Source organism: Urocitellus parryii, chromosome 1 (assembly GCF_045843805.1).
Source record: "Urocitellus parryii isolate mUroPar1 chromosome 1, mUroPar1.hap1, whole genome shotgun sequence".
Taxonomy (NCBI): Eukaryota; Metazoa; Chordata; class Mammalia; order Rodentia; family Sciuridae; genus Urocitellus; species Urocitellus parryii.
In genome coordinates, this window is record NC_135531.1 from 9,119,426 (window position 1) to 9,133,089 (window position 13,664).

At 34.5% G+C, this 13,664-nt stretch overlaps 1 protein-coding gene across 2 annotated transcripts in view; it reads left to right on the top strand.

The window, feature by feature from the left end:
- The window catches only part of Marchf6 (membrane associated ring-CH-type finger 6), a 79,772-nt gene that overhangs the window by 22,174 nt on the left and 43,934 nt on the right, over positions 1-13,664 (top strand). For both annotated transcript variants that reach the window (XM_026397081.2, XM_026397082.2), the window contains exons 4-7: positions 2,094-2,237; positions 7,607-7,679; positions 9,772-9,940; positions 12,152-12,341. In XM_026397081.2, coding sequence (XP_026252866.1) covers positions 2,094-2,237; positions 7,607-7,679; positions 9,772-9,940; positions 12,152-12,341 — 576 coding nt within the window. The remainder of the gene's footprint in view (positions 1-2,093; positions 2,238-7,606; positions 7,680-9,771; positions 9,941-12,151; positions 12,342-13,664) is intronic.

Sequence of the window (13,664 nt, forward strand, 5' to 3'; positions counted from 1 at the left end):
CAAAGTTTTAACTCTCCTTTTTTTCCTTGAGCCTGGATTTTTTGGGGGGTGTTGGGTGGGAGGTGATTTGAACTCAAGGGCACTTAACCACTGAGCCATATTTGTAGACCATTTTGTTTTTATTTAGAGTTAGCATTTCGCTAAGTTGCTCACAGCCTCACTATGTGCTGAGGCTGGTTTCGAAAGTGCTCTCCTCTTGCCTCAGCCTCCTGAGCTGCTTGGATTACAAGAATATGTCACCACGCCCAGCATAAGGACTGACTTTTTAAGCTCATATTTTGTAAGCCTTTTGTAAATATTCTGCAGGTTTAAAAACTTTTAAGTAATTCCTATGCCTATTGATAAAAATCTAATATTACTCATCTTAAATGGAAGACTATACTGACCAAATAATTAAAACTTGAAGTATAATTTTTCATTTTGGAATCTCAGTGTGTTGCCCTTCTCTCCCAAACATCTCTTATGTTATTTTTTTTTAAAAAAGCCTTTTGTGCTGCTCAGTATAGATACTGTAAATTCATGTTAGTTTTACTTTGTATTTGACAAGTATAAATAATTAAAAATCCACATTTTCACTCTTGGAGCTTTATATTCATTGCCATCAAAAATGTCAACTATTTTGTGGTCTTTTATTTTTTTGTACTGTATTAGTTATAGAACTATACAAACTAGTTGAATGTATTCATGAAGTTTAATAGGAAAATCTTTGGGCTTCTTTTGAGTCCAAGAAATGCTGCTTTTGTATATTTTAGTTTTTATTTGATCTTCTTATGAGGTTTCCTTTATCTTTCACAAAACTCTATTATTACTGGCTGAGTGACTTGCTCTTTTATACCAAATATCCTGTTGAAGTCAGTGATTGATGTTTGTATATTGTAAAAAGTTAATTACCAGAAATTGAACCCAGGCCCACTGGACCAGTGAGCCACATCCCCAGCCCATTTTTGTATTTTATTTAGAGACAGGGTCTCACTAAGTTTCTTATGGCTTTGCTAAGTTGCTGAGGCTGGCTTTGAACTCAGGAACCTCTTGCCTCAGCCTCCGAAGCTGCTGGGATTACAGGTGTGCATCACTATGCCTGGCCAAAATTTACCATTTATTTTTTTTTCCTTGAATGTTTGTGCTGCTGGAATTACAGGTGTGCACCACTGTGCCTGCCAAAACTTACCATTTATTTATTTATTTTCCTGAATATTTGTTTGTACTGTCTGTTTTTCTGAGTTACCTGTAGTGGAGCTTTTGAATAAGCAGTTGTTTTTATTGGAAACATTTAAAAATGCTATTTTTCTAAAATCTGACAATTTTCTTTTTCCGAGTATGTTGAACCACATTTTGCAGAGAAGGGGGAAGATATGAATTTATCATTTAAAATTTTAAGTACTATGTTGAAATTAGGGGAAGGGTTGGCTTAATATAAGACTGTGGCTACCACATGAAATGGCTTCACTATAGTTGTGCTTTTTGAGTTCTGTGTCCTCATGCTTGTGTTTGGGGAAGTTCTTTCATGATAACATGATATCAACTTCCCTTTTGTTCTTGTTTCTTTTTCCTGATATATCTCTATCTCTATCTATCTATCTATCTATCTATCTATCTATCTATCTATATTGGTGGTATTAGGGATTACACCAGCTCTTGGATCACATATTCTAGGCAAATACTCTACCACTGAGCTACATCCCCAGGTCTTTGTATTTTATTTTGAGACAGGTTCTCACCAAGTTTCCCAGGCTGGCTTTAACCTCCTGAGTAACTGGGATTATAGATGTGCCATTATACTGGGCTCTTGACCTGATATTTTATGGCTTAGGAAACCAGATAATTATATTGTTTGAATGCTTAATCTTTTCTTCCTGGTTAGGCATTTTTTTCTTGTTGATTTCCATATTTTACATGTGATTTGTCTCCTAAGCAGCTTCTTGGATAAATGTAGTATTGTTGTAACTATTTGATTAACTTTATTTTCATTGGAAAAATATTTAAGCACAATACATATATTGAACATTAAGATATTGCAGTCTTTATTTTCTGTTTATGAATTAAGGCATTTTAAAATCCTCATGAAATCCTGTGTATGCTTTTCCCTCTTAAAGTTTATTCTCCAGATATGCCTTCACGGCTTCCAATCCAAGACATATTTGCTGGACTGGTTACAAGTATTGGCACTGCAATACGATATTGGTTTCATTATACACTTGTGGCCTTTGCATGGTTGGGAGTTGTTCCTCTTACAGCATGTGAGTATTCCTGCCTATGTCAAAGTTACTTAAACATTGTATAACTACTTAATATTATAAGAAATGTTGCCCCAGGCTATTGTTTGAATAACATTTAATTAGTTGGTATTTAATGTCATATTGATTAGGAAGTCTTGTTTAGGAAATATTCATCTGAACTCAGCATGAGTTTGATTTTCATTTGGTGCTGGGGATTGAACCCAGGACCTTGTCTCAGCTAAACGTGTTCTAGCATTGAGATACAACCAAGAATGAATTTTTAAACAGGTCTGTTTCTTAAATGAATGTGAGAAAGAAGAATACAGTATACAGAGGTTAATGATGAAAGTTCATGAAAGAATTTAGAAAGTAAAAATGAAACCATAATTAGAAGAAACTCAAATTTTATTCCTTGACTTATACAGGAGCTTTTAAGGTCTCTAGTTAGGTGGATTCTTTTGGAGTCTCCCCACCTCCTTTTAAAGATATAAGATCTAATGGTCCTGAGTAATTGGGAAGCTTATCTTTCAGATATAAGAAGCTCTCTGGATCTTGTATACTAACCAATCCTCTTAAGTGATTATTGTTGTTCTTCTTTTCCTTAAAGACATGGAAAATAGGATATGAATGACAGAATATAGAGATATGATTTCTTGGGATTAAAAATAAGCAAGATTTTTAAACAAGTATGTAATTAATATTCTTATGTCTGCTAAAATAAAATTAATGTGATTACCTGTGGAAATGAAAATATTGAAAGATATACCAAATAGCAGAATAGGTTTGTTGAATAGTGGATTAGTGAGACAGAAGACTTAGTCAAGGAGTTCTCCTAGGTTGCAATTAAAGAGACAAATGTTCCAGGTATGAGAAAAACATTGAGAGATGAAGGCTAGATCTAGTTGTTTCAACAACTGCTAGTAAATAGTTCTATTAAGGCAAAAGAGATAATGGAGGTGAGAAAATGGTATCTTTTTTTTTTTTTTTGGCAAGAAAATGACAATAAATGTAAAAGGAAAAAGTCTCATATTCCTGAACAATCTCAAATTTTCTAGAGCTAGGGAGTATGGTAAAGGTATAGCAATGATGTGCTTCCACTTCTGGATTGTCCTACAAAGTAGAGAAAATCAGACTGCCATCAGACTTAAAATCAGCAATGTGTAATGCTAAAGGAAAGTCCACTTAAAAACTTAAAATTTGGCAATATTTTTGAACTTAAAATTTCTCACCTGAAAAGACAACATAGAGAAACATTTCATTAGATGTGAGGGTTTGGAAAGTTTACCGTTTCAAACTTTTTAATGAAAAAAAAAAAGTTTTAGAATATACTTTAAATGAGCAAGGAATCAGAAAGATGTGAGACTCAAACAGGGGAGGGCTGTGGCTGTAGCTCAGTGGTAAAGTGCTTGCCTCACATGTGTGAGGCACTGGATTTAATCCTTAGCACCACATAAAAATAGAGATACTGTGTGTTTATCTACAACTAAAAAATTAAAATAAAAAAGAAGTGCTTCTTATAATTAAGCTCATTTATTGCTAATCTGTGATAATTAATAGTTCTTAATAGCTTGGTACTAAAATTCCAGGTAACCTTAACATGGAAGCAGTTGTAGGGAGAGCTTTTTAAAGTTGCTTGACTTATTTGTGAGATTATAAATTCTCTACATATAGATAGAAAGATGATGAATAACTGTGAATTAAGATGCAGGGGTATGCTGGGTGTGATGGTGCACATCTGTGATCCCAGAGGCTCAGGATGCTCTGGCAGAAGAATTACAAATTCAAGGCTAGCCTCAGCAACTTAGTGAGACTCTGTCTTAAAAAAAAAAATTATAAGGGCTGGGGATGTGACTCAGTGGTTATGCACCTTTTGATTCACTACACAGTACCCAAATGTAAGAGTAACCAAACAATCCGTAACTAGACCCACACCTACACTGTGTCCTGATTAACCACAAAAGCATCCCAGTTCAGTGAAGGAAAGATGATTTTTTCAGTAAACGGAATAGCATCAACCGGATCGCTATATGGGAAACATGAAACGTATCATTACCTCAGTATGGCACAAAAATTAATTTGAGATCAATTAAAAGGCTGAGTTTGAATGTTAAAAAACAAAAAAATCTTAGAAAATGTAGACTACCCATAAAAGAAAATATTGATAAAGTCAATTTAGAATTAAGAACTTCATCTTCAGATGCCTTTAAGAGTAAAAAAGAAGCTACAGAGTAAGCTAAGATGTTTGCAATACATATATTCAACAGAGGACTTATATTATGAGTATATATAAAGAGTCGTAAATACACCAGAAAGAAAAAGGCTAGATAACCCAATTAAAAAGCTGAACAGGTGTTTCTGGAAAGAAGATATCTAAGTAGACAGTAAACACATGAAAAAGTGCTCACCATCATTAGTCATCAGGGAAATGCTCAAGAAGATAGTCACTAGAAAAGCTAAAATTCAAATGATTGACAGTCTTAAGTTGCTGCTTAGGAAGGTGGGACAACTGAAATATGTGTACATTGATGGGGGCAGTGTATACGTTATAACTGCTTTGGAAAACTGACAGTATCTACTAATGTTGGCTATTACAAATACCTTATGATGTAGTAGTTTCATTCCTGGGACTATAGATAATAGAAAAAATAAGAGCCTTGTGTCCACTAAAGAATATACAAATAAATACAAGCACAACAGCTTTGCTAATAAATTGGTACCAGTCAAATCCTTTGAACAGTAGAAATACGTTGTGATATATCCATACACAGAATATTACATAGCATTGTAAAAGAGCTAACTGTTGTGACCTGGAATAACATGAATGGATTTTGCTTCTTTGAGAAAAAGAAGCCTGGCACACTAAAGAGTATGGATTATATGATTGCATGTACATGAAATTTTAAAAAAGGTCAATTTCATATATGGTGATAAAAATCAGAATAGTATTACCTTTTGCAGGTGCTGTTGACTGGAAAAGGGCTTAAGGGAACCTTCTGGGGAGCTAGAAATGTTGAACACCTTGCTTTGGATGGTATTTACCTGGATACATACATATGTAAGAATTCACGCAGCTGTTCACTTAAGATTTATGTAAAAATGTGTATCAGTTAAAAAGTAGCAAAACTTTATAGAGTAACTGCTATAAGAATAGAAACAGGATTATCAGTTAGGGAAACAGCAAATGAAAATTGGATAGATCAGCCAAAGGTAGGAAAGAAAGGAAGAGAAAAACAGAAAGGGAAGTAGAAGAATAACAGATAAATTTAAATATGTCTGTAATCATAAGGGTTTACACTTTTTTGTAAATAATAAAGAGTGTCAGTTTGTGTACATATTATACTGCTCTACAAGAAAGAAATATAAGGTTAATGAGGTAGAAAAATAATTTTGTTAACAAATACTAATGAATAGCAGGAACCATGTTAGCTGGCCAGATATTATTCAAGATTAAAAGTATAATATTATTAAGTGGGACAAAGCATCATATTTTATATTAATAAAAGATGTAGTCCACTAACAAAATAAAATTAAAGAATTTTTAAGTACTACAAAACAGAACTGTGATATATGTAAAGCATTTACAGTCATGATGGAAGACCAACATACCTCTCTGAAATCTGTAGATCAAATAGTAAGAACAAATAAGTCCTTAGAGGATTCTGGTAACATTAACATATTTGGTTTCTATCTAACTTGTTTATATACACACTATGTAAAATTTAAATTACATCACACAGTACTTATTCTATAACTTTTATTGATGTACCTTGGCTCTCTTTCCATGTAGTACAAGATCTGCTGCCTTATGGTTTTTCTTTTTGTTTGTTTGTTTTGGTACTGGAGATTTAACCCAGGGGTGCTTTACCACTGAGCTACATTTCTATGTATTTTTTATTTTGAGACAGGGTCTCACTAAGTTGCTTAGGGCCTCCCTAAGTTGCTGAGGCTGTTCTTGAATTTTCGATCCTCCTGCCTTGCTACCTTATGTTTTTAAGGGATCCACAGCACTCTGTAGTAAAGAATTCTGTTATATATGAACTCATTTTCCTTTCTATTGACATTTGGTGTGTTGTCAGTTTTACTTTGTTACAAGCATATCTGCTTTGGATATCTTATATACATATTAAGTAATTCCTATAATAGAAACTCTTCCTAACCTTCCATTTTGACTTGTTTTTTTTAATATTTATTTTTTAGGTTTAGGTGGACACAATATCTTTATTTTACATTTATGTGGTGCTGAGGATCTAACCCAGTGCTTTGTGCATGCTAGGCGAGCATTCTACCACTGAGCCACGACCCCAGCCCTTAACTTGTTTTTTAAAAGTCACCATTGATGTCACTAAAAATTTCTTGTGTAAGACTGGGGGCGGCGGGCAGGGGGACAAAAACAAAAAGACTCTAGGGAATTTTTAAATGAATATGCAAGTACTGGTTTGAAAGATAATCTCAGCATTTTCCTTAAGCCCATTTCCAAAGCTGTAGTCACTCATTATGTCCAATATTCTACCTTTCTGAATAAAGACATTCTTTCTTTTCTGACTAAGAGGATAAAGGGATGATAAAGCATTCACTCAGACTTCATCTTTTCCCTTCAGGGGCTGGATTTAGTATATTCTCTATTTAGGGACACATGAATCTGTGCTTTTAAAAATTTGGCTGCCAGTTTGCTGTTTGTACCATTGGAGCATGTATTGTAGTGAAGTATCTTCTTAATTTCAAAAGATGTGTAATTCTAAAGCTGAAATATTTTATTCTTATGAATAGACTTAATACATTTTGGAATTCTAGATTTTAAAAAATTCTCCACATTATAACTTTAAAAACATTTATTTTTAATTTTTTAGTTGTAGATGGACACAATACCTTTATTTTATTTATTTTTATGTGGTGCTGAGGATCAACCCTAGTGTCTCACGTATGCCTCAGCTCTACCACTGAGCTACATATACAGCCTTGGCCCTCCATATTATAATTTTAAAGATCTTTAGTTTAGACTCCCTCCCTTTTCAAGCATCTAAGCTCATTCAATAGACAGTTTAGAGAGAATCTAAACACTGAAAAATATTGTATAGCATTTATTTTTTAAAAATATTTTATTTATTTGTGGATGGACCTTTGTTTTATTCATATGTGGTGCTGAGAATGGAACCCAGTGCCTCACACATGTGAGGCAAGCTCTACCATTGAGCCACAATCCCAGCCCATAACATATTTTTTAGTCACTATTTTTATGCTTGCATCACCATCTTTTTTAAAAAAAAGTAGGATTTTGAGACTCACACAAAACTTGTTTCAGTGCCTTTCACAGTGTTCCATTGTAACTCTTGATCTACTGTGATGAGTTTGTGATGCCGGTTGTGACTGTATGCTATCATGCCCTTTTTTAGGCCGCATCTACAAGTGCTTGTTTACTGGCTCCGTGAGCTCACTACTGACACTGCCGCTAGACATGCTCTCAACGTGAGTATTAAATCCATATGACAATGAAAGTTGTGCAAAATAACTTGTACTGTTTTTTTTTTCTTAATTTTTATTAGTAATTTGAAAATAATTTTTTTGAAAGTAATTTATTCTTTTGTTCCAAGGACAGTTATTCATGCTTCTTATGCTAACAGTTATAACTGTGGAAGTAGCTAAAATATATAAATGATTCTTTTAAAACATAACCCCTTTTATATTTTAATGGCAGGATGATTTCTTCATTAGGCTGTCACACAGTTTGAGGTATTTACTATTTTTATAGGTTGAGAATAATTTAAATATGTTCTTGAGATTATTAGAATATACATGCTAAAAACTTGTCACTATGGCTGGCTCATTGTATCATAATTTGGTATTAAGCATTGTTGCTTGCCTTATGTTGGCAGGCTCCATATTTTCCCTGTCCTGATAGGCTTGTGTGCATCTCAGTGCACCTTTGTTACACCACTGAATGCTAGAGGCCTGGTGGGGATGGACAAAAGAAATTGTTATCACAGCTTTTTTTCTGTACCCCTGAATAGTGCTTTTTTTTTTTTCTTCTTTCCTTTATAGAGTATAGAGTAGATCTATTTTTCCTGAAAATTTACTTTAAATTTCCGTAATATCTTAGTGGTTGCTGTGTATTCCATAGCTCAGTTCTTGGGGTCATCTCAAGGCATACCATTTCAGTTTTCTTTTACGGAAGAACAAACTCTTTGAAACTTGGTGGTTTCAAAGAACCACCATTTTATTTGCTCAGAGGTCTCAGAAATTGGGTTTGGCTCAGCCAAGTTTATCTGTGGAGCTTGCCTGAGCTGTTCATGTATTTTATTGGGGCTTCATTATCTAAGATGGTCCTGGCTGAGATGACTTGGTTCTCCTTTACATGACTTCTCATCTTCCAGAAGGCTGGTTGGGGGGAGTCTTTACACAGTGGGCTCAGGACAGCATTAAAAGGGTGAATGAAAGTAGACTCCCAAGCCGCCTTCTTGGTTTTGGAACTTGGGCAACATCCAGGCAATAAACAAAACCAGTCTAGATGTGTTAGTTTGTTATCATTTAAAACCTGCAGGAGCCATTCATATTCTCATTGCTGATGGCAAAGAAGAAGTAGAAGATATTTTGGTCTCAACACATTAGAATTTTAATGGTCTAGAAAGTTCCTTAGCAATAAAGTGATTAAGATTCCCCCTTTTGATTTATGAGCTATTGCAGACAATAACCCTTAAGAGACACACCAGTGCAATTATAGTTTGGGGCTACTAGTTCATGCTCCCAGGTTGATCCTTGTTCAGATTTTCAATGGAGGAAAAAGTCATTTATTCCATTAAAATAGTGGATTTTCTAAAGACTGCCAAGATAATTTTGAGTTATCTTTATTTTGAAATTATGGGTGTGGGTAAGGAAGGATAAGCTCTTCAGAGAGGAGAACCAAGGAACCAGAACCAAGGGATCTTCAGTATTATATAGCATTTCATGTATTTTTATGTATTAAACTAAAAATACTTTGCCTATTTGGACTTATTGAGGAACTAATATACTTTGTTATATTTGCAGGTAGTATCAAATCTTGATTTGTTTTCTAAGTGAAAATTTTCTATAAAGTGTATCATAGACTTCTTTGTCTTATACGTGACATACAGGAAACCTGTCTGGAGAAGCTTCATTCTTTTTCTGATTTGATGATTCTATTAGTTTGTATGGACTTAGGTAAATGTTAGGTTTTTGAAGTTGTAAGTAAAAGAAGAACAAGGAAATTCTTTGTAAGGGTTTGAGAAGGTTGTTGACTTTTGGTAAGTTCAGTGCTTAACCTTTGTCAAGTGTTTGCTGTTTACTTTCTGTCTTCTGTTTCTTGACCAAGTTAAAGGATAGGCTGTGGATAGTTAATTGCTATGTATTTCTGATGTTATGTCTACTATAATACAAACATAGATACAATATAAATATATATTAGCTTTTAAAATAGGTTGAATTTCACCATCATTTCAAATAATTCTTTTGGAGAAACTGCTTTTCACCCCCAAAGTTAGATTTTTCTGACTGTTTTTACAAGTATTCTTTGGAGTAATTATATATAATTTTTTTTAAATAGGGAAAATTTGTTGGCGGATTGTTTGCAGGGTTGTTTTGTGGTGACGTGCACATTGTGTGCGTTCATCAGCCTGGTGTGGTTGCGAGAGCAGATAGTCCACGGGGGAGCCCCGATTTGGTTGGAACATGCTGCTCCGCCCTTCAATGCTGCTGGACACCACCAAAATGAGGTAACCTCCCATCCCTGAACTTGACTTCACTTGAGTAGGACATGAAAATTATGGTTGCCCATAAGATTCAAACCTTTGACTCTCATGTGCCTCATAAACGTTCTTTTGCCATTTCAAAGGAGTACATCAGAAAGGTTTGGAAGAAGATTAAGAGAAATAAGAAAAACCAACAGAATGTTTTCATGATTTTTGCCTCTTAATTTTCTTGCTAGATTGCCAAAAAAAAAAAAAAAAACAAAAAAAAAAAAACAACGGATGTCACACTAAAATGTTCTTCCTCTTTTTTTCTTTCTTTTTTTTAAAACCAGGGATTGAACCCAGGGGCGCTTAAACACTGAGACACATCCCCAGCCCTTTTTTTATGTTTTTTTTTTTTTTTGAGATAGCCTTGGGTGTGTTACTTATGGCCTTGCTAAGTGGCTGAGGCTGGCTTTGATCTTGGGATCCTCCTGCCTCAGCCTCCAGAGCTGCTGGGCTAACAGACATGCGCCACTGTACCTGGCTGTTGTTCCATTTTCTTTCCTTGGGTTAATTGTTCAACTCACGCCTAGAAGTTAAGATACGACTTACTGGATATGTTTCTTACATGCTGTGTAACATTAAGGAGGCCTCCCCACTTCTTCGCTTATATGTTCTTCATATGAAAAATGCCTTGCCTTTCCTTCTTGTAGAAACATTATCAAAAGTAGAAAAATTGGAATATTGTTGATAATATAGTGCAGTTACATTTTTTTCTTTATGGGTTATGACGTGCTTAGATACAAGAGTGTTTGTTAGTGGTATTAAGAAGAGGGCAAAGCCAAGTTCATTGGCATGCACCTATAGTTCTAACTGCTCAGGAAGCAGAGGTAGGCGGATTTTCTGTTTGAGGCCACTGTGGACAATATAGACTCTTATCTTTTTTTTTTTTTTTTTTTAAAGGAAGATGTAAAAAATAATTTTTAGTGTCTTGCTTGCTGAGAAATTATGGGTCTGAAAATGTTATATAGATTAGCTGTTTGCTTGGAAAGGGAATAATTTATACTTTATAAAATTTTATTATGAAAAAGAGCTATATAGTAAATTAATAGCTTAATGTTTGCTTTTAGGACCTGCTTTTTTCAGTGTGTAGATTGATTTCATCAAAGTCTACTATTTCGTTTTTCTTTATAAAGTGTAACTTTGAAAAGCATAACAGAAAATAAGACTATAAACTGGTGCTGTTCTTATGTAAGATTAACATGTTTATATTGGACCTCTTAAAATTTTTTTTTTTTTTTTTTTTTTGTGGCTATAGATGAACAGAATGGCTTTATTTGTTTTTATGTGGTGCTAAAGATTGAACCCAGTGCCTCACACATGCTAGGCAAGCTCTCTGCTACTGAGCTACAATCCCAGCCCTGTACCTTACATATTGAAGCATTTTATACTGCTTGGTTTTAGGATCTTCATTAAATCATGGGAGTTGTGGGAGTTTTCTTGTTTGTTTTGTTTTTTGCACTATTGAAGACTGAACCCAGTGCCTCACATAAGCTAGGCAAGTATACCAGTGCTGAGTTAAATCTTCAAATTGCCTCAGCTTCCTGAGTAGCTAGAAATATAGTTGTGCATTACCACACCTGGCTGGGAGTTGTATTTTAACTTAACTGTCGTTAGCTACAGTTATATCTTCACATTTGATAAGTACCAGAATTAAAAAGAGTCAGAGAAGGATGTATTTAGTAAAAAATCCATATGTGCATGCTTACCCTTAGTGACTGAGAAGAAATTAGAAACCATTTCCTTTAGTTTTTAAAGTGAAAATGGAATTAAGTTTTACATATGTATATGTGTAAATTTTTAAAAAGGTGTTTTTGTCTCCGAGATAGCAAAAACAGGAGATAGATAGATGTCTTATAAAAAAGGATTACAGAATGTGTTCGAGATACCCAGATTTGTAAACTTACTTTCTATAATGCTTTGTGAAATGTTAATCCTTAAGGTAAACTTAAGTGAATATGTGTACTGTAAAGTGAGTTTTTTTTTTAAATATATCAAGTTGATTCAAAATCAGATACATTTAGAAAAGATGACTCTGAAGGAAAAAAAATTAAAGATGACTCTGAAGGTTTTTAATTTTTAATGTTAGTAGGGTTTGTGTTTGCTAATTTTGTTTTTTTAAGGGAGAACACAATTTGGAAATGAAGCCAACTGATGAGTTAGCTAAACTTCTGGGCTCTTCTGTCACTTTAGGCTCCAGCAGGAGGAAATGGTGCAGAAAATGTTGCTCCTGAGCAACCTGCTAACCCACCAGCTGAGAATGCAGTGGTGGGAGAAAACCCCGAAGCGCAGGATGATCAGGCAGAAGAGGAAGAGGAAGACAACGAGGAGGAAGATGATGCAGGCGTGGAAGATGCAGCGGATGCTAATAATGGAGCCCAGGGTAATAGTGCTTTTGCGCCCTTACTCTTTCTTCAAGACCATATATCCATTGGGTTGAAGAGAAAAGGACTAGAGTTTTCAAATTTTAATATCATAAAGTTCTATTTCTTACCTATTTTTACTCTGACAGACCGTCATTTATGGCTACGCATATGCATAAATATGTTTTTTTTCCTATGCAGTACGGAACATTTTGTGTTTTATATACTTATACAGAATTTTTTTTTAAAAAGAATATGATACATGTTTACCTCATTTCTCTTTCCATTTCCATTGATTTAGTACAGCTTGTAAAATTGGAAAAGATCTTGAAGTTTATGTTGCAGGCCAGGTGCCATCATTTTTACCTATTTTTAATTTTCTAGCAGATTAAATTCTGGAATGTAAAAAGTAAGATCCAAGACTGGATCTGCCAATTATCTGTTAGTGGCTCACTGTCTCTTCTCTCTTCTACTGCAGAGTTTTCCTGTTAAGCACTCTGTTGTCTCTGGATCCACTTGACATGGTGGATATTTGAGTGTTTCTGTGTGACAGACACTCTTTGAGATACCCCGTACATAGTTGTGAACAGAACATTAGGTCACTGTTCTCAGGGAGTTTCTGGTTTAGGGAAGAGGTACACATTGGGATAAGTGTCATGCAGGTTGCTATATTATCTAAGGTTTCCTTGGAAATTCAGAGTAAATTACTTTTGACCTAAGATCTGAAGAGTGAGAAGAAGCAGGTTGTATAGTGGGAACAGTGGGCCTTTGCAGGGAAAGATCAGAGGCTCTGAGAATACAATCTTTTCTTACTACCTAGTACCTTGTCATCATCTCTCTTGGTCTGCTGCCTTAACTGCTAAGTAGTCTTCCTCTTTGCATGTGTGCACCACATGGTTCCTATTACTCTCCTGCCTATTTCAGTGCTTTTTCCACTGTACTAAAGAATAAAATGAAATCCAGATTCTACATTTCTTTTATGTGATCCCTGTCCACTTTTCATACTTATATCTTCCACTACTCTGTTCATCACTGAGAAAGTTAGAATCCTCTGGCTTCCTTCCTTTCCTTAGATCTACCATATTTATTCCTGATTCAGAGTTGCTGAAGTCCTCTTTTTCACATAACTCTATTTCTTTTCTAGCACTTATCACAGTCTAGTATCACCTTATCTTATATGTACTACTTACTTTAAGGTATGTATTTTTAGGTAGCATTTACTGTGTAACAAGCAAATAGTGTGGAAAAATTTTAAATGTTATTTAGCTTCTCAATATGATCTTATACCTAAAAGAATGCATTTTATTATTTATAGTTCAATTTCCACCCCTAATCTTTAATCT